The sequence below is a fragment of the Heloderma suspectum genome, chromosome 2 (genome assembly GCF_057233095.1).
Source record: "Heloderma suspectum isolate Gila_16-S chromosome 2, 16-S_ref, whole genome shotgun sequence".
In the NCBI taxonomy this organism is placed as follows: Eukaryota; Metazoa; Chordata; class Lepidosauria; order Squamata; family Helodermatidae; genus Heloderma; species Heloderma suspectum.
Window position 1 is genome coordinate 167624376 of NC_139459.1, and position 23599 is coordinate 167647974.

Sequence of the window (23599 nt, forward strand, 5' to 3'; positions counted from 1 at the left end):
GGCGCCAGCGTTGAAATCTCCGCGGGGGCGGCCGGTGAGTTGGCACGGTGGGCGGAAGGGACCTAATTCCCCCCCAAGGTACGTAATTGGGGGCCAGGACTTGCCCTGGAGCCCGTTCTGATTGCCCAAGGCTCAGCCCGTCAGGCGACGAGAGTGTCTTGGAGCATGTGCAGAGTGTGAGTTAACCCCATGTACTTGGGACTGTGGTGGTGGTGGGTTGAAAGGAAAGGGGGTATGTTGAGGGTATGCCGTGCAGCGTGCAGTCGTGCAGTCTTGGCCAGTTGGTGGCCCTTTTACACTCTATTCATTCAAATGGCAGGAAGAACGAGTTTAACTCAAGATTTGGTATGAGGAGTTTAATTCCAGTTCCTCACTGGGGCCTACTGGGTTCTGAGCAAGACTGTTTCCCTAGGGGCATTTCCCTCTGCCTTGAAATATTTACAGCTGGATGTGGACAGGGCGGATTTCCACCTCAGTGCCACAAGCCTCTCTCCAGGGTCTTAAAAGACAAGGTTTGCTCTGAGGTGCAAGGTCTGATAGTTATCAAAAGGGGATAAAATTGCCTGGCAGTTGTCTGCCCTTTTATTTTAACTTTTTAAATTATCATTACACTTATATCCGCCTTGAGCGTTATTTTCTTGGTGGGAAGGCAGGGTATAAATTGAATAAATAAATATATCCTGCTTTTTCTCCAGAGAGCTTGCTCAAGGAGGCCTGCAGGAGGTTTCCAGGTACTGACTAGACTCAGATCTACTTAAGTTCAACAAGGTTGCTGCAGCATATATCTTCAGAACATTCTCTGGAGACCTTTCCCCATAGTATACTGCATTGCTTCCTACCCTATGTTGTCCCCACCTGCTTTTAAGCACTTCAAGATGTGAATTATATACCACAATAAAGGTAAAGGTGTCCCCAGCCAGTCGTGTCCGACTCTAGGGGGTGGTGCTCATCTCCATTTCTAAGCCGAAGAGCCAGCACTGTCCGAAGACGCTTCCGTGGTCATGTGGCCGGCATGACTGAACACCGAGGTGCACGGAACGCTGTTACCTTTCCCGCCGAAGCGGTACCTATTTATCTACTTGCAATTTCTTGCTTTCCACCTGCTGGGTTGGCAGGAGCTGGGACTGAAGACGGGAGCTCACTCCGTCACGCGGCACTCGGGTCTCGAACTGCTGTCCTGCCAACCTTCTGGTCTGCAGTTCAGTGTCTTAATCACTAAGCCACCGCGGCCCTTTATACCACAATAGTAAAGGTTAAAAAAAACAGCCTGTCACTGCTGGGGATTGCCTGCCTAAAAATCCCCCCAACACTCAAGTTCTTCCCCTTTCCTTTAGCTTGGCTCACTAACCTGCAATGGCTGCCGTCAGTGAGCAAGTACAAGATATGGAGAAAGTGAGCAAGGAGCTGCTCAAGTTGATGGCAGGAGGGAAGGCGATGGACATGCTGAAGCACAACTTAACCAAACAGGAGCAGATGATTGACAAGCTCTTGGATACCCAAAAGACCACAAAACAGTTGATCAAAGGTACGCCCTGCCCTGTGCTCCCTCAAAACTTTGTGTAGTCTGGGGCCTCTTTGGCGCACTTGTTTCTGAAATCAGGGACTCTGGGTGGGGCTGAATGAGTGTTACAGCTTTACATGTTCCTGGGCCATTGTTGAAGTTTAAATGCCAGATGTTAGCCTGAGCAGTGCTTGCATAGGACTTGAAGTTTTAAAAGGGAAGAGGTATGTGTATAATATGTGTATATTTATGTATGTTTATACATTCTCAAGATACCTGCAAAAATTGTTGTCTTAAGTTCCATTAGCAGATCCAAGATGTGGGAAGGAATGGTGTTGCTTGGGCCTTTAATAAAGCCTACACTGAAGAAGACTGTTCCATGGTTGGGGATAACAGACGTGTTGATTCAGGATTACACCACAGGCTGGGTGGTGGGGATGGAGGTGAAATTTCCCCTCCACCATAGAGTAGGGCAGGGATAGGCACCCTGGTGTCCTCCGTATGTTTTGGACTACAGCTCCTGTAATGGTTCACCATTGGCCATGTTGCCTGGGGCTTGTGGGAGTTGTAGTCCAAAGCATCTGGGGGGCATCAGGTATCCTCCCCTGATGTAGAGCTAGGCTCAAAAGTTCAAACCCTGAACCTGGAGCTATTTCCTACAGTGCTCCAGCTTCTGGCCTGCAGCCTGCTGAATCTAGATTGCATTGATTGACTTGTGAGGCTTTGGAGGGTGAATGGAGCTTCCATATGGGCACTCAGTAGGTTAATACCAAACAGGCTTCGCCAAGTAGCATCTGTGTGTGTGTCTGTGTTGGGTGTGCTTTTTCTCTGAATGAATTTGATTATTAGGGGTCCAAAATGTCGGCTTGGCTTCCTGGCCAGTCATGATTTGTGGTTGTTTTGAGCCACTCCGTCCCTTGAGTCCTCTAGACATGCCAGAGAACTTGGGGTGGGGGCTGTGTCTTGTTTCATTTCCAATGTGGCTTCGCAGATGGCAGAAGCAGTGCAAGCCTCTACTGCTGCAAAGCCAATGTGAAGGGATCTGGACCTCAAGGAGGGATGTGTACCATGATCACTAAACGGTTACAGGATGCCTTCAGTTAAAAATCTTCAAGGTGGCTTACAAGTATCAAGCACAATACAAAACTAAAACTTCATGTAAAAGCAATAACATTCCCAACAGCAGAAACAGTAACTAAATAAAACCGCAAGCAGTTATCAGAAGAGTCAGGCTATCCCAAAGTTTTGCTGGTAAAAGGGCTGCATTAGGCTGCTGTCTAAAGGCCATCAAGGAAGATGTGAATTGGACATCTCTAGGGAGATTTTTCACAACTTTGACACAGCCAGAAAGATGGCCCTGTCCTGTGTCACCACCTGTGTTACTTCAAGATGATGAGGGCATGCAGAACAGGGCCTCTGAAGAAGGTATTAAACATCTGGGTAGGCTTATATGGGAACAGGCTGTCTTTTAAGTTATCTTGGCCCTAGACTGTTTAGGGCAGGAAGAGGCAATCTGGTGCCCTCCAGATATTTTGGACCACAACTTCCATCAGCCCCAGCCAGCATGACCAATAGTTCAAGATGATGGGAGTACAGGTCCAAAATATCTGGAGGGCTTCAGGTTGCTTACCTTTGGCTTAGGGCTCTAAAAGTCACTACCAGCACGTTAAATGAAGCTTGGATTGGGGCGGTGATTTGTGGAGTCTTGCTGATTGCTCTGGTAGATAAAAAGCAAAAAACCTGTGCCACTGCTGTGGCACCCTAACAGAACACATCTTGCCTGCCAGCTACATTTTAATTGGGGAATTGTCCCTATTCTTTCCTCACTGCAGAGCTCATGACCACTGAGGAGAAGGTGGCCCAGAAACTTTCTGACAGGGAAGAAGAGTTGAAGGCAAGCCTTCAAAAGCTGCAGAAAATTGAAGACGAATTCCTTCAGGCAAGTGAGAAGGATGTCAAATTGAAGACCAACACCAAATATCCTTCCATGTTGTACAAATTCAGTCCATCCAAACATGTCTCATTTTTTAGATCAGACCACAACAGTGGTGGAACCCCAAGACAAGTTGGCTTGGTAACCTCTGTAATGAAAAGTGTGTCTCCTGCCCCAGTTCAGCAAGGCAGCACATCTAGCAAGCAGAGTGAGTTTGTTTTGGGGCTTTAGCTGAGCTTGTTCACATAACTAGGATTCAGAGGTTGCTATCCCAGGATTTTCCTCTTGTGTAAATAGATACATCCAGGATGTTTCAGCTGCATGCTCTTGGTAATTTGTCTTGGGTTATTCTTAATCATTGTGTATCTTCCCAGAACCGTGAATTTTATCTTAGATAATGCTAATTATTTTCATAGAGGCTAGGAAGCGTTACTTCGCTTTTCCCGTTTTCTTTATGGTAGAGTTGAGCACCTTGTGGCCTTCCAGATGTTTTGGCCTACAACTCCCATCAGCCTTCACCAGCATAACCAATGGTGAGGGATTATGAGAGTTGTCGACCAACACATCTGGAGGGCCACAAGTTGCCCGCCTGTGCTTTGAGGAATCACTCAGAAGGAAAATTCCTTCACTCACCAGCTATACTGAGTTAAGGAAAGAGCTGGAGGCACTGAGAGAAGAAATCAGGCAGCAGGAGAAGACTGCAGCTGAAGATGCTGAAACGTCCATGTCAGCCATGTGAGTAGGGACCCCCCCCCCCCGCTCCTTGTATTTCCAGGCCAACTCTTGGGAAGCAGGTGGGAAGAGAGTAGGTTATAGCACAAGGTACCCTGAGTAGATATGAAGAGATTTGAGGTACCTGCTGCCCAAGCCAGCGACAAGGATCTCTGCTCCTCTTCCCACTGAGTTGAAGGCAGATTGATGCCAGTTGTGGTTTAAAGGCTTATTTCATTATAGGAGGATTCCTGTATTTGTATAGTGGGGATGGTGTTCTGTAGAGAACTGTGGAGTGTTGCCGTATCCAGACCTAGCCCCAAATAGCCCGGTTTGGATGTCACGGTGACCAGTCCGATTAAACAATGGCTTACTCGACTAGGAGCCCAAGCCCGTGCCTCCTCCCCTTGTCCTGTGCACCCAACCACAGTGAAGATAACCTGGCTTCTTAATATCAGTGTCCTGTGCTGTCTGCATCAGGAAACTGATTTAAGGGCTTCATCCAAATCCAGAAGCTGGTTTTCATTATCCCATTTGTTTCCTTCCCTAAGACTTTTGAGTTCTGAGCTCAAATGAAGACATCCACCTTTGGTGAACATCCTAGAATGGGTTTCTTAATGCAGCTGTGTGCAGTGGAGCTTTTTCAGACAGTGCGATACACGTGCTCCATTTGTGGGATTTGTCCAGACAAAACGTATGCGTAAACAGAGGCCACTTTTATGCGGGCCTTAGAAACACTTGTGCTGCTTTTGGATTGAAGAAGTCCTCGCATCTACAGGCTCACTGCCCAGCAGTATCTTAGAACAGGATGGATGAGGGGGGAAGTGGGGAGATTTCTGCCATCCTTTTCCCTTGTGTCATGCCAAGTAGCGTAGTGACTAAGAGACTGAGCTACAAATTGGGCTGTGCCCCATTCACATCTCACCTCTCCCATGAATGTGCTGAGTGGCCTTAGGTAAGCCCCTCAGCAATTGCCATTAGCAATATGGGGGATAATACCAACTTACACCAGCCTTCCCCAACCTGGTGCCCTCCAGATGTATTGGACTGCAACACCCATCATTCCCAGGCAGCACAGCCATTGGGAACTCCACTCCCAACACATCTGGAAGACATCAGGTGAGGAAAGAGTGACTTACAAAGTTGTTTTTAAGGCAGGGCATGTTGTATCCCTCCAATGTTTTGGCCTACAACTCCCATGATCCCTCTCCATTGGCTATGCTAGGTAGGGCTGATGGGAATTGTAGGCTGAGACATCTGGACATCTTAAGGACTATAACTAGATAATTCATGTAAAACACCTTGACCACTTGACAGCACTGTACAAATACCAACTTTGTTTTATCTGTGTGCATGCTCACACAAAGTGTGTGTTGGGGAATGGTGGGGTGGGAAAGCCAGAAGAGGCTGTCGAGCATGTAGTGAATATTACATACAGAAACCCTGGGCTACCAGCCCCAGCATTTTCATTTAAGACCTTGGAGAGCCTCTGTCAAGCTACTAGGGACTACTGGGTTAGCTGGACCAATGGTTTAACCCAGGATGAAGCAGCTTCACCCGTTTATGTCTTACAGGTATCTTGTGCATCTTTATTACCAGATCTGCCACATTGACTGGGACTACTCCTGTGAGCCCACAGTAATCAAAGGAAGTATCCTTTCACTGCAGGCAACTGGGGGTTCCTTGCAAGGAGGGAAGCTTAAGTGTTCTTTTTCCTTAATCCTTTTTTGCCCTCAGCCCACTATGGACCAGACATTGCTCAAGCTATCAACCTCGACAGCAGCCAGCAGTCCCGTTGCTTTATCAGTGACTACCTGTGGAACCTGGTGAAAACTTCCTGGTGAATGAAGCTTCCCCGGAGAAACAGAAGCAAAGGGCTCATGGATATAGCTATGGACCAAGGGCAGGAGATGTGTGGTCCTCCAGGTGTTGTTTGACTGCAACTCCCATCAGCCCCAGCTTGCATAGCCAATGGTGAGGAATGATGGGCACTGTATACCCCAGCAACAGCTAGGGGGCCACACATTCCCCATTTCTGCTATAGACAATAAATGTGTTGCCAGTAGCCTTTTCTTTCCCATGTATGACTTTGATTAGAGCTGTACTCTGGAGAGGCTTGTTTGAATAACACACAGACTGAAAAGAAATAAACTTTAGTACTAATCACAAAAGGTGTTTTATTCATGTGAGAAATGAAACTCAAAAAACAGTTGTTTTCACACCAGCATGCCTACTGGGAGGCTGCATCACTGATGGGGAAGAAAAAAACAATCAAGGCAGGTAGAAGCCCTGGTGAGCACTTTCCCGTGCGGTAAATATAAAAGCAGCTTAGGCAGGGCCCACCTGAACTCTTATGTTTGGGCTGATTTATGTTCACTTACCTGCAGCTCATCAGTCACAGAAGAGCAGCCCAAAGCCAGCTTCCCCCTCCCTGCTCTCTCCATTTACATCTTAAGTTTCCCAAGAATGTGCCAGTGAGAACAGGGAGAAGAAACCGAACTTCAGAGAATTCCAACTGGAATTTGTTGTGAAGATGTCTGTACAAAACCCATTTCAAGGGAGCAGGAATGGCCTATGTACAAAATACTTCTTCCCATCCATACATAGGAGACTCCATAATTAGACCTTCCCACAGAACCAATCAAGAAGAAGTGTGCAGAGAGCATCAAACCCTCTTGTTCTGCAGTTTTTGTAGACAGTCCTTGGTTGACCCAAGCCCAGAACTAGGCAGGGCTAACATGGAGAGGCAACAACCAATCAGCTACAGCTACCCTTACAAAGCACAGACTACGAGTGGGTCTTCATCATCATTACATCACAGCTCGGGTAAAGTGGGTTGTGAAGTTCTACCCATTCTTGGCACTTTTCTTCAATTCTGGCAGAACAGGACTTGGCAGCAGGCGTGTCTTAATACTAGATCCTCTCCCGTTTGCTTTCCTTCCTCCAGCTTGAGGGGCTTTGGCCCCTCCCTGTTGCCCTTAACAATGGCACTTCTGTTTATCCGTCTGTTTGCAGCACGGCTCCATGGTGATGGCCACGCCCACACCACTACGACCAGATGTCATATGGGTTACCTCTGTCCAAGTATCAGTGGTGGGGTCGTAACATTCAACACTGTCTAGGAAGGTGTCGCCATCATAGCCACCTGCAGGTGGAGAGACACAGCCATTAAGACAATATATAAGAACCTATATGGCACTTTACAGAGTGACTTAACCAAAAGAAATAGGCCCCTGTTCCATGGAGCTTACAATCTAAATTCAAAGGGACTGAGGCACAGGTGCCAGGACATGAATATGAACAAATACAGTTAAACATACCTCAGCTTCTGTTGGAAGCCAGCAGCTTCATGAAAAAGATGGTTTTTGAGGAGGGAGTTGAAAGGTAAGAGGTGACACTACATCTGGTGCTCTCCCCCACACAAAGTTTTGGGACTTCACTTCCCATCAGTCTCTGCCAGCATGGCCAATTATAACGAATGCTGGGAGCTGAAGTCCAAGAAAATCTGAAGGACACCATGTTGGGAAGGACTGTCTAACCCTACAGCAGCCTTCCCCAGTATGGCACCCCCCAAGGAGTTTTCATGCCAGCATCTCCACTGACCATGCTGGATGGGGATGACGGGAGCTGCAGTCCAGCACATCTGGCGGATGCTAGGTTGGGGATGCTGTCATACATCCTCAATGTAGGGCAGCATTAATCCATCCTGGTGCCCCCAGAGGGCAAGCTGCTCTTGCTGAGCCTCTGTGCAGCGCCAACTCCCAACAGCCTGGGCAGGGTAGGAGCAAATAAAGCTCAATGTCTTTTCTCTGATAGGTTATTTATCCATCTATCAGTATTTGTCACATATGCACTCATACTTGGGGTTGCAGCGAAGACAGACCACCATTGATCATTCTTGACTACGTTTTGTGTAGTGAAGACGAGGGCTAAGCTCAGACCAAGCAGGAGAGTTCATACAACCTCCTCAGCCGCATGTTCAATGAACAATACTTGGGAGGTCATATGAACAACTCTGATCATAGAGAGTATATTTGAATCGTTTGCACGTGGCCATTCAATCAAGATTCCATTTGGGTTAGTGTTCCATTGCACACAAGAACTATGGGAATTGTGTTGACTGCATCTGCATATTTCCCTTCTAAGTGCCAGCTGAAATCAGACTACATGTTAACAGTTCAATCCTATACATGCCTACTCTGCAGTAAGTCTCATTGTTCTCAGTGGAGCTAACTGCAAGGTATGCGTGTCCCACTCTTCTATAATTTGAAACAAAAACCATTGTAAAATAAACAGTGCTGTTTTTCCTGGGAAGCAGTAATGTGGGCAATTTGAAATCCAGCATACCAGCTGGATTATGAGGGGAAGGCATGCATTTTGCTTTGTTTGAGAAGCGTGGAGCCTGCCTGCAAATGGACTGGTCATCTTCTGTCAACAAATGAACAAAAACCAATTACCTTGCTTTGGTTTAATAGCAATTTAAACCGCTGAGGGCTTTTCCATACATGCATCAACTGCATGTATGAAACAGCCAAATGCGTATGGCCAAATACGTGAACTGCCTAACTGAAAAGCCCTGCGCTCCTAGTCAACATTGGGATAAACAAGAATCCTTTCTGCTGATTTAATCAGAGATGGTAGATTCAGACACAAACTCATCACTTGATATTGCCTATGTAAATTAGTCCATAAATCATACCTGTAGCTGTTAGTATGCTATTTTTGTGTTTATATTCCTCATGTATTCAATTATATATCCTTTTTCTGTGAATAAACATTTTCCAAGATCATTTGTTTTCCACTGAGTTATTTAAAAAGGAGAAGAAAAAGCAGCAGCTCTTAGCTACAAGTATGTCCTGTTGGATGACACTTTGTCAATTGGATATATTCCTTGGCAGTGGCTGGATGGTGAAGTTAAGAAAGAACAGGGCATGTGGACTTTATGCCAGTTCTGCATCTGTTTGTGTTAACCAGATCTCTACCGATGTGAATGTACAACCCATGGCCTGGGTCGCATGTAAAGCTAACCCATGGAATGAGTGGTTGAATTCTGGGTTGTCATGATGTGTGAATGCAGCTGCGCTAACAAACCATGATTTGATAACCATGAACAACCCAGAAAGAGAACCCATGGGCTGTTATTATGTGTGAACCCAGAACTGTAGGTTGTTCATGGTGAAAAGGCTACAGAGGTAACGGGCAAGAGTGGTCAAAAAGACCCAGCCAATCTGCATGCCAGTACTGCAGCACCACAAAGGCATTTGGGATATAAGATGGGAGCGGGAGAAGGAGGAGGGAAAGAACCAACCAAGGGATTGAGAAAACAAGCCATTGTTTTTTCAATGATCTGCCAGGCAAACCCTGGGTAGGGCAACAAACCATGGGTTAGTGTTATGTGAAAACCAGGCCATGTTGTAGATTGGAGCTGCAATCCTATGCAAACGTGTGAGCAAGTCCCAACAAACTCTGTAAGCCTCACCAAGTGAAGCTGGGTTAATGTATTCTTTCTGTAAAATTACAGAATTGCTCCCACCCCTTAGCAAGAGGGATCTAAACCCACTCTGCACTGAGCACACACTGTAAGTGGCCATTTCCTTTTGGCCACTCCCTTTCCAGCAGGGAGGCACCTGCAGTCTGCTCTGACCCAGCTTACCCAGCACGTAGATCTTGCCCTGGTGCACGGTGACCCCAAGCGCGCTCCGCCGGTGCTTCATGGGCGCAACGAAGGACCAGGCGCCCACCTCCACGTCGTAGCGCTCCATGCTGTTAAGCTGGTTTGTGCCGTCGTAGCCCCCCATGGCATAGATGCAGTTATTCAGGGCACAAACCCCTGCATTACAACACAGCTGTGTTAAGACATACACACCTCATCCACTGAGCCACTCTCAGCATACCATGTTCCAGGATCCCACAGGTGTTTCCACAACATCCTATTTCAAGCCTCAACGCAGGAGTGAGGAACCCCATGGCCCGCCAGATGTTGTCACACTCTAACGCCCATCATCCCAGCCCACAAGCCACAGTGTCTGGGGCTGATGGGAGTTGGAGTCCAGCCTCAAGTGGGCCTCATGTTCCCCACCCCAGCCTAAACTGCCTACCTGTCTGGGCAACTTCTCCCAAGCAGAAGACACTGTTTTCCTGGACCCTTGTTTTTGGGGTGGCAATCAGCAGTAAGGGGACAGAGAGCTAGCTGAGCTACCATTAGGCGGAGCTGGCATCACTATTATACAGTCCTTGGCACGAGGAGGCTTTGCCCATCAGCAAAACAAGCGGCAGAGTGCCGTGCAATTGACAGGAACTTCCTGGCCCTGTCACTGAGCTTCAGCCTCCAGTCTAACAACTTCAGTTCAGTCCAGAACTCCAGTACAGAAGGAGCTGGGAGTCTCTCCTTCCACTGCTAGTTAGACACCAAAGCAGAGCCAGCGTCAAGAGTAGGCATGGTCAGGCACCTGCTGAGGGCCCACACCCCAGCAGGGGCCCACTGACAAGAGACCCTGGGAGTTGCTCCACCTCTTCACCATGGCAACCTGCATGTTCACCGGCCTCTTGCTCTGGCCCGGACAAGGGTGGTGGCGAGCAGGAGATGCCCCGGCCTGCTTGCTCCCTGGCTCTCTGTCTGTCAAGCAAACAAGGGGCAGCAATGCTGAGAGAGAGGAGGAGGAGCAAGAGCAGCTGGCGACCATGGCGGTGAGCAGGCAGACTCACTGAGGGAGGGCCCAATCGAGGGTGTCTTGCCTGAGGGCCCGCAAAACAAGGAGCCAGCATTGCACCAAAGGCTTCTTCCCCACCATGGCTAAGAGCTGGCATTGCCGTCCTCCTCCCTGGCAACAGGCAGGGAACCTGGTCTGCAGAACCCAAATTTAATACCTCAACCCAGGCAGGGCAGAAGAGAGGGCTGCTAGATGCACCTGGATCCCTGTGCCACCAGCAGAGGAGGTCCTCCTTTGGCTGGAGGAGAACACCTGCCGTCACCACACTCACCCGCTCCGCTCCGGATGGTTTTCATCGGGGCAATCGTCTCCCATTCATTCCGCTCGGGGTAGTAGCACTCCACTGAGCTGTGGCGGCAGGTGCCATCGTAGCCTCCCACCGCGTACAAGAGGCGGTTCAGCACAGCGACCCCAACGCCAATCCGACGGGTGAGCATGGGTGCCACTAACTGCCACTCGTCGCGCTCGGGCTCGTACCTGGCGGGAGAGGAGGAGCCACCTCAGGGCAAGTTGACAAAAGCAGCATGGAGAGGAGTCAGCCCAGTGCAGGGGGGAACCACTGGGGGTGGGGAGGGGGAGGCAAGAGGGCTGAGAGGAAGCAGCGGTGGCTGGGAGGGCCCAGTCTTGCTTGCCGTCTGCTCTGGGGCTTGGGGTGAGACCTTGGGCTACCATTACCCGAGCCCTTCCTCTAAGTCATGGGGAGGCAACTGCAGGAGGACCAGGGGCCATTTTGACCCCCCGGACTCCCCCTTCCCCCTGGTGGGCTGCACTCCACAAATCGCTGTGTAGTCCATGGGGCGCCCCCCCCACCAATAATCACAGGTTTATTGCCTAAATTTGGTGACAAACTGTTCCGCAGCACTACAGAGTGCTGCAAGGGCTGTGTTTAGCTCGTTTGCAAGTCAAATTTAACCCTTTAGGTGCTCCACAGAGACTACGGATGCCGTTTTTAAAAAAAATCAAACCTTTTTCAGGGGCAGTGGGGGTGGGCTGCTCTCAGTGTTCCACTGAACTAGGTGCTGGCAAAGGGACTACAGGGTGGGCCTGTTCAGCTTCAGCAAGAGCAAACAACTGTCAGCCAGGCTCCAGCAGCGGAAGGCAGCTGCATCAGGGGATTCTTTCATAGCCTCTCCTTTCTATTTTTTATCAGCAGCTCCCACATCAATCCACTTCCCCCCTCCCTTCCTTTCCCCTGCATTAACCTTCCTTTTTACGTGCCAAAAGCTTCTCGGGAGAGCATCAGTGGGTGCTTCCAGATGGAGGGCTCCTAGCACTACCATCAGAAGGCATCGTGTAGCTATTTCTTTCTTAACGGATTATCCGGGGTAAGAAGAGGGATGGAAGAAGCAGTGGGAAAACATGGGAGGGTTCTGAGAGGAAAACGACAACATCTGGACACCCCCCCCCAAAGCTTTGTGAACGAGGCAAGGAAATGGCATGATGAAAGCCTCATCTGGAAACACTCCAGGGGTCCCTGTTGCTTTTGCAAAGAAGCCATCTTCCGCCACCAGCTTCTGATTGTCCGTGGCAGTGGCAGAGATGGCAGAAGCCCGGGAGCACGTGGGCTCTTGCAACTCTCCCAGTAACCCTGCAGGGGCAGGACCCGCTACCCCACATCGCGTGATCACAGTTGTGCAGGTACTCTTAACTCCCATCAACCAGCTAGGGCGCAATCCTATGCAAGTTTAGACAGAAAAAAGTCCTACAGCTCCCAGCACGGCTGGCTGGGGCATGCTGGGAACTGCAGCACTTTTTTCTGTCTAAACATGCATAGGATTGCGCCTTTAACTAGGCATGCACAACATGTCTAGGCATGCACAACTAGGCATGCACAACAAGAGAGCTTCGGCTATTGGGCGGTATAGAAATGAAATAAATGAAATAAAATAAAATAAATAAATGTCATGGCGTGAATTACTGCCGGATCTGGACCAAAATGCTTCTCTGACTTAAATGATACAGCTTTTCGGAGGGGAAAGATTTGAGGGCAGCCAGAATTGCGCCCAGTCTACTGAGCTCCTCTTAAAAAAGTTTCATAGACACCACTCTGCCACGCTAGCTTCTATGTACACAGCAGGTTTTATGTCAGGAAAAAGGCAATTCCTGCATGTACAATCTTGAGATACGGCTCAGAAAGGACTATATCACATGTGCAGTTTCAACACACTAGAACTGTCTGATGGAAGTGTTCTCAGTATTGTCTGGAGGCTTTTGCACACTCCTAACCCACAGAAATGCATTTTTAATCATCTGGGACTGGATAAAAGCAGGTAAACAGACCTAAAGGGTGCTTAGAAAACCAAAACATAATTAAGAGCCAGTATGGTGAAGCGGTTAGAGTGCTGGAGTGGGGAGACCCAGGTTGAAATCCTCAGTCAGCCAAGAAGCTCACTGGGTGACTTTGGGCCAGTCACTGCCTCTCAGCCTGACCTACCTCACAGGGCTGTTGTGAGGATGAAACGGAGAGGAGGAGGGTCATGTACACTGTCCTGGGATCTTTGGAGCAAAAGGTGGGATATAAATGTAATAAGCAATGAATGGAAGACAAACTCCCTAGGAATCTTGGGCGTCACTTGGTCATTCAGCACCTCTGTAAGTGGCCCTACAGACCAGAGCAGGGGTGGAATATGTCAGGGAGCCGAGGCTTGCCTCCAGCTGTGCTACAATGTGTGCCCCCAGAGCCTATTCCCCCCACTCACCTCTCCACGCTGTTATGATGATTGCTTCCAAAAGAGCCGCCCACTGCATAGATCATGCCGTCAATCACCCCCACGCCAATCCGGTTACGGGGAACGCTCATGGGAGTGCAGGGAGACCACCGGTTGGTCATGGGGTTATAGCAGTCAATGGCATCGGAGTCCATGTTGCCGTCGGGGGAGTTGTTCCTCCCACCCACGGCATAGAAAAGCCCGCTCACCACGCAGCCGGCCAGGCCGCTGCGGGGCACCTGCAGGTCGGCCAGCCGGATCCAGGAGCCGTCGCAAGGATTGTAGGCCTCCAGGTAGCTGAGGGAATGGCGGTAGTAGCCCCCCGCCGTGTAGATCAGCTGCCCCACTTTGGGCGCCCGGCAGGGCACGTCCTTGGTCGGCTTGTGCAGGGTCAGGTCCTGGAAGATCTTGGCCAGGTAGTCCTTGCAGCGAGAGTCCGACTGAAGGATTTCGCACTTCTGCAGCTGCATCTGGAGGAAGCGCGGGGTGAGCGAATGGCAGCGCACCGCCTTGAGCAGGGCCTGGACGTAGAGCCGCCGGTTCTCGCAGTCATACTTCACCCAGTTGATGCAGGCATGGAAGACCTCCGATTCGCAGCGCACGTTCAGCTCGTCCCGGCTGATCAGCGTCACGAGCTGGCAGTGCGAGAGGTTGAAGAACTCTTCCTGCTTAGACACCTGCAAAGGAGTTGTGGGGGAGACCGTGAGTGCGACCGCCAAACCCTCCCGGCGGGGATGGGGAGAGGGCAACGGCGCACAAGTTCACTGCAGCCATTCGAACACTGACCTCTTGCGCATCACCAGATCATTGCTCTGCAAGCAGGACCAGCCCAGGACATTTTCCTGCTTGAGGCAGAGGACAAGATGGCTTCCCACTCCCATTCCCATTCCCCAGACCGGCAACTGAATCTTACTTCAAGAGGGCAGTGTCGTCCACCACACGTGACAGCAGCAGCCTAGCTTAGGGGGTGCAAGTCAGGCCAAGCGGCGCGTCCAGCACTATCCTCCAACAGCTTGCCATCACTTTTCACCCCCAACATCCGCTGCCTAAGGCAGCCGCCTCATTCTGCCTAATGGTAGGGCCACACCTGTCTTCAAGAGCTGTTAAGGTGACTTGCAGTGCTACTGCAGAGTAGGGAAGGTGAAGACCAAACTTAGAACAAACACATAAATATACATGAGTTCTGAGGAAAAAACAAGAATTTTGAGGTTCTGAGATCAACAGTCCAAACTGATTATCCAGCAACGCTTGCTGGGGCAGCCTTCTCCAATCTCATGCCCTCCAAATGTGTTGAACTACAGCTCCCATAATGACCCAGCCAGGTTGGGGAAGGCTGTGGCAGGGGCTGGGTGCAAGGAGGGGAGATTCTTTTACAATGCTCCTCAAGGCTATTGATGGTTGTTGCTTTGGCCTCTCAGTTACTAGACACTATTGCCATAGCCTGTCCAGCTTCATGTTTGCACCCAAGCCTAGAAAACAGTTAGAATGCAATGCTGGCCACAGAACTCTTGCTTTCCCAATCTCCACAGTTCTGTAAAAAACAAAAGGCAAACAAGTTTCTAGCCCTTTTGGCTGCAGAGACAGACTGATGGTGCATGGGCATTGCCTGATGCACAAGAAGCCATTGAAATGGCTGGATAGGTTTCCCAGTGGTTAGAAGGTGGGACTTCTGTTGTGCAACCACACTTGAAATACCGCGAGCAGTTCTGGTCAGTGCACCTAACAAAGGATATTGTAGTGTTGGAAAAGGTGCAGAAAAGGGCAACCAAAATGATCATGGGGCTGGAGCAACTCCCCTATGAGAACAGGTTACGTTTGGGAATGTTTAGCTTAGAAAGAAGGCAAGTAAGGGGATACATGGCAGAGGTATACAAAATTATGCATGGTGTGGAGGAAATTGATAAGGAGTCATTTTTCTCCCTCTCTCGTAATACTAGAACCCGGCGTCATCCCATGAAGCTGATTGGTGGGAGATTCAGACAGATAAGAGGAAGGACTCCTTCCCACAGTACATAGTCATACTATGGAATTCACTTCCATGAGATGTGGCGATGGCCACCAACTTGGATGGCTTTAAAAGGGGATTAGACAAATTCATGGAGGATAGGAACATATCAATGGCTACTAGTCCTGATGGCTATACGTTGCCTCCAGTATCAGAGGCAGTATGCCAATTTACACCAGTTGCTGGGGAACTTGGGCGGGAGGGTTGCACTCATGTCCTGCTTGTGGGTTTCCTGTGGGCAGCTGGTTGGCCACTGTGTGAACAGGATGCTGGACTAGATGGACCCATGGCCTGATCCAGCATGGCTCTTCTTATGTTCTTAGACTTTAGTGCCTTGCTTCTTGTCTGGGCACGGGGTGGAGGCAGGGAACCATTCTCTCATGCATAGAATAACAATAAAAGAGAATAAACAATGAAAGAGAGGCAGAAGGATACAGATGTGCAGAACTCCGCTCCCTACAGCGCTCCAGCACAAGCGGGCACACCCTGCCATTTGGTGCCATCACCTTCCACACTCAGGGCCCTCCCCTTGCGCAGGCACTCACCTCCCCGAAATGCATGTAGATGTACTCTCGCGCCCGCTGGTGCAGCTCCGTGCAGCTGATCTGCTCGGCAAAGTTGGCGATGCCAATGGCATTGCTGGGGTCCAGCTGCTGCACCAGGAAGTCGCTGCAGGCTCGCACCACGCTGTCGATCTGGTACATGACCGCCCCGTTCATGACGTGCAACACGCACTGCTCGCCCACGGAGATGGAGGCCGTGTAGGCAAACTCAATGAGGCGCTCCATCACTTTGGGGTGGATGCCCTCAATGGGGACTACCTCCATGCCCTGCTCCCGGAGACCCATGGTGAACATGGCCTTGAAGACGGGGCTGGAGGAGGCCAGCACCACCTTGTGGGCCTGGAAGTCGGCAGGGGGAAGGTCTTTGTATTTGACCCGCAAGGTGACGTCGCAAAGCTGCTGGCTCAGGCGCAGCTGGTTCATGATGCCGAAGGCTTGCTTGGTGTGGTCCTCCAGGGTGTAGCTGAAGGTGCGGCTGCCGTCGTGCGAGGGGGTCACCTCCGCCTTGCACTCCGGAGAGTACATCACAGAAGCAGCCACAGAGTCATCGCATGAAGGAACCAAGGAAAAGAAGCAGGGCAGACGAACCGGCTAGGCTGGGGGGCTGGCTACAGAGCCCCGGCATGCAGCAAAGTCTCCACACCTGCACAGGGGACAGAGAAGCAAGAGGGCTGGTTAGGGGGCAAAGCCGCCGGCAGCACAACTCCCCATCAGGGTTTCCGCCCTGGACTCCACTCCTGCCTCAGCCTTTTGGAAGCAGAGGGTTCAACGTCTCATGAGCTGCCACAGCCTTCATCAGCCTGGTGCCCTCCAGAGGTTTCGGACTACAACTCCTAGCGTTCCTGACCTTTGGCTATGCTGGATGGGGCTGATGGGAGCTGAAGTCCAAAACATCTGGAAGGCGCCTGGTCAGGGAAGGTTCAGGTACTTGCTCTCCCTTTCCACCACCTGCATTAACAGTAGCATCCATAAGCCTCTCTCCACACTTGTGAAGGTGTTGTGTGTATAGTGTGTCTTAGTTACTTAAAATTAAGTACATTTGCCTTATGAGGCCAAGGAGCAATAGTTGTACAGAGAAAAACAGCCAGTTAGCAGGATCTATACTTAAGTCCTGGTTTAGGGAGGCAGTAGGTCTGAAAGTGCAGGCATACCTAACACTTCATATACGGATGTGAAAGGGTAGGACCTGTTGAGAATTTATGGGGTTTTCTTTGCCCAGGAATAGAGACTCTTGACCCAAGACATTTGGGGTTCAAGACAAAGCAAAGGGCCTGCAATTCTATGTGCAAAAATAACTGGGGTTGATTGAGACCAGCACCCTTAAGGGACGTAAACACAGTTTCAAAACCAAGATATTTATACAGGGATATTGCTCAGAGTTCTATATCCTCACCACTTTGTTTTGTTAATAACAGAGAGTCAACATGTACTTGCGTAAATGAGTAACTTGTGTGTGATTTTCTCAGAATGGCAAGAAATTGACCTTTCCCCTTCTCTTAGGAGGCCCCTGTTGCAGAGGACCACGCAAGCCACTCCAGGAAGTTCACATGTATTCATCATGACTCAGCAAGTTAGTTGACAATTCGATCCCAGGATGCCATTCAGAGCAGTCCGTTACATCCACTTTTGCCCAGTCATCCAAAGCCCACAAAGCGTTGGGTGGGGGGGTGGGGGGGAGGTTGGCCATCATTCGTATTGTAATCAACATGGCACTACGATATAAATCCAGATCCACACTCCTCTGGAAGCATCTACTATTCAGTGTCAACCCCTTATAAATACTGAAATTCTTAAACAGGTAGCAATGATTCTACGAGCTAGTCACCCTACGTTATTAAAATATTTGGCCTGCCAGTGTGCTGTTGTACACAACACTGCATTGTACACAACACAACTATAAAGGTCCCTGCCCAGGCAGCTTACACTTTGGGCAATTCAGCAATATATGCCAAGGAAACCTGCACAGTTGTAGCCTCCCTGCCCCCAAACCAATCCCAAATTGCAGCATCTTTGTTGTCATCATCATGATGAATACTTGGCATGTATACGGAGCGCTTCAGAGTTCAAAGTACTTAATGCACAGTAATAATTGCAGCAACTCTGAAAGATATACCAGTATTATTGACCAAAGATTGCATATTGGTGATGGTGGGGTTGAGGCCGAGAGAGTAGTGGCTTCAGAGCTTGTGTTCTGGCAGCTACCAAGGTCCCGGGACACCAGCAGAGCCCCCTGCAGGTAGATGGGTCTGTGAGTTGCCCACCATTTTAAATACACACAATGGCCCTGATACAGTGTTGCTTCAGAGCATTGTAAGAAATCAAAATGGTGCCTCCCCCCAGTGGCATTGTGGGAAATTAAAATGGCAGGTGGTTTACAGCTCTGCTGCCCACCACCCGCAACAGGTAAACCCACTGGGGAGGCACCCATGTCAGAAGGCCCACCTAATGGCACTTGTCAGGGGTCCCTCAAACCTGGAGCTGTCCCTGAGTGGTTTACCTGAGGCCAATGATTGAAGTAAACTTCTGGTTACTCTTTTAGATCTGTAGATGATGAAACTGATTTTTTTTGTATCATTCTTCTATTGTTTTTTATTGTGTTTGTGTTGTTTACTGTACACCGTTTTGGTAAGTTTCTTTGTAAAGCGATACATACATTTGACAAAGGAACACGGTTTGACCTGGGGAACAACCCAGCCCACAGCTTGCATTTTTAGCCCCTCCAGTAGACCAGCTCTCTGCACTAACATCCCACTTTAAAACATCCAACCCCCTGCTATGTGTGGGAACCTCTCCTCCTAAAGCATGAGGGACTAGAAGCCTACTTCACTGTGTGGTCTGCAAGTCTTCATTTGGATTACAGGCAGAATAAAGAGAATTAAGGGGTTTTCTGGGTTTGGCCTCACTGCTTACAGCTGCAGTCCAACAGCCACCTCAAATGGGACAGATGGAAAAGCACTTCAGTTTAGAGGGAAATTCTTCAAGCCACACGTAAACAGATTGGCATGTAGATACGTAGACAGTAACCCATCCTTCCCTAACCTGGTGCCCAGCCAGCATAGCCAATGCCGGCTCAGGATGGTAGAAGTTGTAGTCCAACACATTTGGAGGGCACCAGGTTGGGGAAGGCTGTAGTAGCCCCTCCCCATCCTTAGTGCAGACACACTGCACCCAAAGTAGATGCGCACCAAATGGTCATGTGGGATGGACGCCATCCCCAGCTGGCAAATAATTCTTATTGAGGGCCCTGATTTGAATTGCACGGAGGGGGCAGCAGCATTTGCTCTGCCAACTGCCTCACTCACTCCTGAACCCGGACACAAAGGCCCCCTTTTACCTCCCCCCCCCCAAGGGAACAGCAACACTACCTTGGCAGAGTTCTCCCAGAATGCACCATGGCTGACAACTGCTCACTTGCGTTGACTCAGTCATGGGAGTGAACAGCTGAGGTGGAGAATGAGGAAAACTCTGACAAAGGCCCTGCTGTAGTTCAACAGGGGCCGCGGGGGCGGGGGGATGTCTTTGGCCCGTGCCTCAGCTCAGAAAGGACCTCAGATGTATAATAATGGAGGGAGAATCCATGGGACGAGCGGCTATGCTAGGACAGAGCCAGATGAGAACCCACAGTGGGCACTCTCCTCAGTTGCCTCTCTGGAATCTGAGAGCCAGTGTGGCGTAATCTCTCTGAGATCCAGCGTGGAGTACAGGTTAGAGTGTTGGACTGGGACTCAGGAGACCTGGGTTATAGTCCCCCCTCAGCCATGAAGCTCACTGGGTGACTTTGGGCCAGGCACTGACTTTCAGCCTAACCTACCTCACAGGGTTGTTGTGAGGATAAAAAGGGAGAGCAGGAGGACCGTGTAAGTCACCTTGGGTTCCTTGCAAAAGAAGGCGGGATAGCAATGCAGCCATCGTCATCATCACGTACACGCCTCTTTTCCTGAACAGAAGTGCTTCCTAGGTGGAAAAGATGTCAGCCAAGAAGCAACCTAAACGACCCCTTCAAACTCTATGATTTTATGATAAATTGGGATACATCCCGCTTGGAGATTAGCGTGGATTCCTAGGAATTTTGAGTTTTTAAGGTGTTTCTCTCCAGGGCTCCTATAAAGACTCTTACAAAGTCAGGAAAGACAAAGAAGGAGGTGCCACAGGAACCCTGATGGGAAAGGAATAACCAGAGCCACACCAGGTGCTTTTATCAGATCACAAACGCAGCTGCATATTCAGTCCAGTGTCACCACACTTGCTCGTGGCGTGTGTCTCAACACAGACCTGCACACTACTTCCCTGTATTCAGGGATTGAGCCCTTCCGGAACACTCATGCTTGGGTGAATTTAGCGCAAATGCTCTGTGAAGGCACACCACTTCCCCACACAGCCTTGGCCCTGCTCCACCGGCAGATAGCCAGGGGACAGAGGAATTGCCCTCATAAATGAACCATGGAAACAAACCAGAGCTTTTCCAGAAAATAAACGTTTTTATTGAAAGAGTGCTAAAACGGCAACTAACTGGTTAATTATGAGGCATTCCCAGAAGGGAGTTGTGCAGAGAACTGCTCAGTATAACTTTGGCTTGGATGAGGGGGTGGGAAAAGGGAGAAGCAGTAGGGTAGAGGAAACGGCAGGAAAATAGAGCTGGAAAGGGGGAAAGAAGCAGATTATTACCTATCCTTATTGTTCTATCCATGATCCAAAAAGGAAGAAATGATCTAGTGGGGTAACAAGCAGGCACCAAGCAGGAACTCACAAACTTGGAGAAGGGGAAAGCTGTACAAGTTCTGGTGGTGTGTCCAGGGGAACTGAAGACTAGACAGAGAAGGGCTGCTGGGCCTAGGTAGTTAAAGACTTGAGTGTGGAGGGGATGGGGGATGGTCCTGGGAGGAGACTGTCCAGGCACAAAAGAAAAGCAGTCATCTTTGGCTTGATTAACAGAAGGGGTGGTGGTGGGTGGGTGGTTTCTCCTTGGAATTACTTTACACTGGGGTTTAGTAAGTAAGGTCATAGGTAGATTCCAGTGTTCCTGTCATGAAGGCTTTTGTGCAATCCTGCAAAGTGCACAGTTGTGTTGGGGGTGCATAATTTGGAAGTCCTTCACCTTGATGAGTGCTGATCCATTCGATGTATCATCCCGCCAGTGGCTTCCCCAGTGCTCCCAGCATGGTGATTTTCACTTTAGGGCTGTAAGCAGGCCAGTTAAAGAGTCTAGGACCAGTCTGATTGCTTTAGGCCAGGAGTGGGTAACATGTAGCCCTCCAAGTGTTTTGGCCTGCAACTCCCATCATCCGTCACCACTGGCTGTGCTGGCTAGGGCTGATGGGACTTGCAGGCCAAAACACTTGGAGGGCCACAAGTTTCCCATCTCTGCTTTAGGCCCAGAGCTGGGCATTTGCGTATATCCAGAGTTCTCACACCTCTTTGGGTAGTGAGGGTAAGCCACTTCAGGTGAACAGCAAATCAAGGACAGCAACTTTATTCTGAGCCACCTTGTCCTGGTTCTTTAAGCATCAGCTTGATTCACCTTCCTGCACACAATGGAAACTAAATCGGGGTATAGCTGATAAGGCTGAGCTCCTCAGGAATCCTATTTTCCTGCCCTCCAACTGGCACAGCCATTTGGTAGGGACCCCCAGGATGGATGTGACCCATTACTGAGCATAGGTGGTGGTGAGTTGTCTTTGCTTCACGGGTTCCTGACTGTCCTCCCAAACAGCTAAAGCTGGACTAGTCGGCTGTCCCAGTTTCCCCACAGACACCATGCTGATTCATTGGCGGTCATTGTTTCCTGGACTTCCCTCAGCCATCTCTACTTCATGCCAGCCAGGAGCACTTCAGGTCATCAACAGGCCCCCTTATGCTGGGAGAGAAGTGATCACATGTCCTTCATCAGCCAGGCCTGAGAGGACCAACAGCACTCTCTGTCCCAAGTTAAGCAAATAAAGCTTTGCTCATGGGGCAAAGTCAGGGCTTTTACGAAGGTAGCATCTGGCGAGTGGTTGAAGGCTCCGCTTCCCTTCCTGAAACACACCTGCAAAGAGAACTGTGGAGTCAGAAATCTGTCTCCTCCTAACTTAGCCATCTAGTACAGTCTCTCTCACAAGGACGACTCTCAGAATCCTCCATCTGTGCTGTGTTTCCAGCATGTTAGACCAAGAAGAGGAGGAGCAGTGCAGAAGGAATGGTTCAAATATTCTCCCAGCTTCACTCCCAGGTTGATGGGCTAGGGTTCCAGTAAAAATGTCTCGAGGCTACTAACTTTTGCAGATTTCTTTCCAAAGCTGTGTTTCTGTGCAACTCTGGGAATTCAGTAGATGAGCTCTGGTGGTCTCCAAACTATTTTTTTTTTTTAAGATTGGGCATAACGAGTAATATCTTGCCATAGTCCAGGGGTGGGGAACCTCTTTCAGCCCAAGGGCAGAATTCCATTTCAGAGAAGCTCTCAGAGGCTGTGTTCCAGTGGTGAGCAGGGCCAAAAGCGAAAGAGAGGCCAAAATACAAAAACAACAACAACAGCAAATTGTATCTGAAAGCTCTTACTGCCACTAACCAAGCCTTAGGAGGGGCATTTCAACGTTTTAGAATTGGGGGGGGCACCAAAGTTGGGAAACCGCCAAACAATCTGTTTCCTCTGGAGTGATTTAATGGATGCAGACATGGGACTTGTCACTACAGCTGGAGCCCCAGAAGCAGCAGGTGAAGGGGCAGATCGACACTTTTGTGTTGCCATCATGCAAGTAGGGGCAGAATATGGGTAGCACTAAGGGCAGCAGGGTAGGAGACAGACAAGTTACATGCTGTTTATAAAGTACTCCTGGGCAAGTCCCAAACAGGACCTGTGCCAAAGCATGGTAAAGGACCAGAAGTATTTTTCCAGTCTGGGGAACCAGCCCTTCACACAAGTAAGAAGATATTACAAAATATCTGGGTGTCAGCATTAAACTTTGCCAGGCCAGCCCTTAAGTTGCCTAGCTTAACATGCATTTCCCAATTATTTCCTAGGCCGAGTCTGGAAAGAAAAGGAAATACGTACCACTAAATACAATTGTGTGTGCGCGCGTGTGTGTGTGTATTTAAGACATGTAACTAAGTTCAATGAAACCAACGGGAATTAATTTGAAGTAAACACACAACCACACTCTAAAACAAAAAGTCTGCAGTCCTTAACTCAAGAAGCACAGTCCAAAAGCCTGGATTCTCATCTACTACTACAGGTAAATAAAGCCTCCCCCCCATGTCCCCCAAGTCATGTGTTTTTTTAGACCAGGAAGATGACATATTTAGCACTAGGTATAGCGGCTTGCTCTGGTCTCTTGTGCACAGAGATGCAACAAAGCCCCATGCCGCCGCTGCCGCCTCCTCCACTTCTGGGTATGAGAGTGGGCAGGGTTTTTACACTCAACGTGTCCGCCAAAAACAAAGTCTGAGCTTGGACTGCTTGTTTAGGGAGAGGGCAGTGTGCAAATTCAGCAGG

The 23599-nt window shown here is 49.5% G+C and overlaps 2 protein-coding genes across 14 annotated transcripts in view; one reads left to right on the forward strand and one right to left on the reverse strand.

Annotated features, from left to right (window-relative positions):
- On the forward strand, positions 1 to 6714 carry SPC24 (SPC24 component of NDC80 kinetochore complex). Of its 13 annotated transcripts, none has more exons than XM_084835859.1 (7): positions 1 to 176; positions 901 to 1063; positions 1335 to 1525; positions 3334 to 3478; positions 4077 to 4169; positions 5720 to 5796; positions 5883 to 6313. In XM_084835859.1, the coding sequence occupies exons 3-7, from the start codon at positions 1354 to 1356 to the stop codon at positions 5987 to 5989; spliced, it is 594 nt and encodes a 197-aa protein (XP_084691985.1). In that variant the 5' UTR covers positions 1 to 176; positions 901 to 1063; positions 1335 to 1353; the 3' UTR covers positions 5990 to 6313. The 13 variants fall into 13 exon arrangements, 12 of the variants coding, with proteins under 12 accessions (XP_084691985.1, XP_084691986.1, XP_084691988.1 ...); XM_084835860.1 differs by having other exon boundaries at positions 1 to 78; XM_084835862.1 differs by having other exon boundaries at positions 1 to 34; positions 867 to 1063.
- Positions 6298 to 23599, reverse strand: part of KEAP1 (kelch like ECH associated protein 1) — a 20891-nt gene continuing 3589 nt past the window's right edge. The window contains exons 2-6 of the mRNA XM_084835849.1: positions 16114 to 16774; positions 13555 to 14240; positions 11127 to 11332; positions 9799 to 9975; positions 6298 to 7290 (exon numbers count right to left, since the gene is read on the reverse strand). Of these exons, the coding sequence (XP_084691975.1) occupies positions 7124 to 7290; positions 9799 to 9975; positions 11127 to 11332; positions 13555 to 14240; positions 16114 to 16656 (1779 nt within the window). The 5' untranslated portion in view covers positions 16657 to 16774 and the 3' untranslated portion in view covers positions 6298 to 7123. The remainder of the gene's footprint in view (positions 7291 to 9798; positions 9976 to 11126; positions 11333 to 13554; positions 14241 to 16113; positions 16775 to 23599) is intronic.

What these genes read in the sequence shown, in the direction of transcription:
- SPC24 (XM_084835852.1), top strand. Translation starts at nt 1,354, where the DNA reads ATGGCTGCCGTCAGTGAGCAAGTACAAGATATGGAGAAAGTGAGCAAG. An exon ending in AAATTGAAGACCAACACCAA is followed by an intron (nt 3,479 to 4,076) that starts ATATCCTTCCAT and finishes CACCAGCTATAC; the next exon opens with TGAGTTAAGGAAAGAGCTGG. An exon ending in GAAACGTCCATGTCAGCCAT is followed by an intron (nt 4,170 to 5,719) that starts GTGAGTAGGGAC and finishes TATGTCTTACAG; the next exon opens with GTATCTTGTGCATCTTTATT.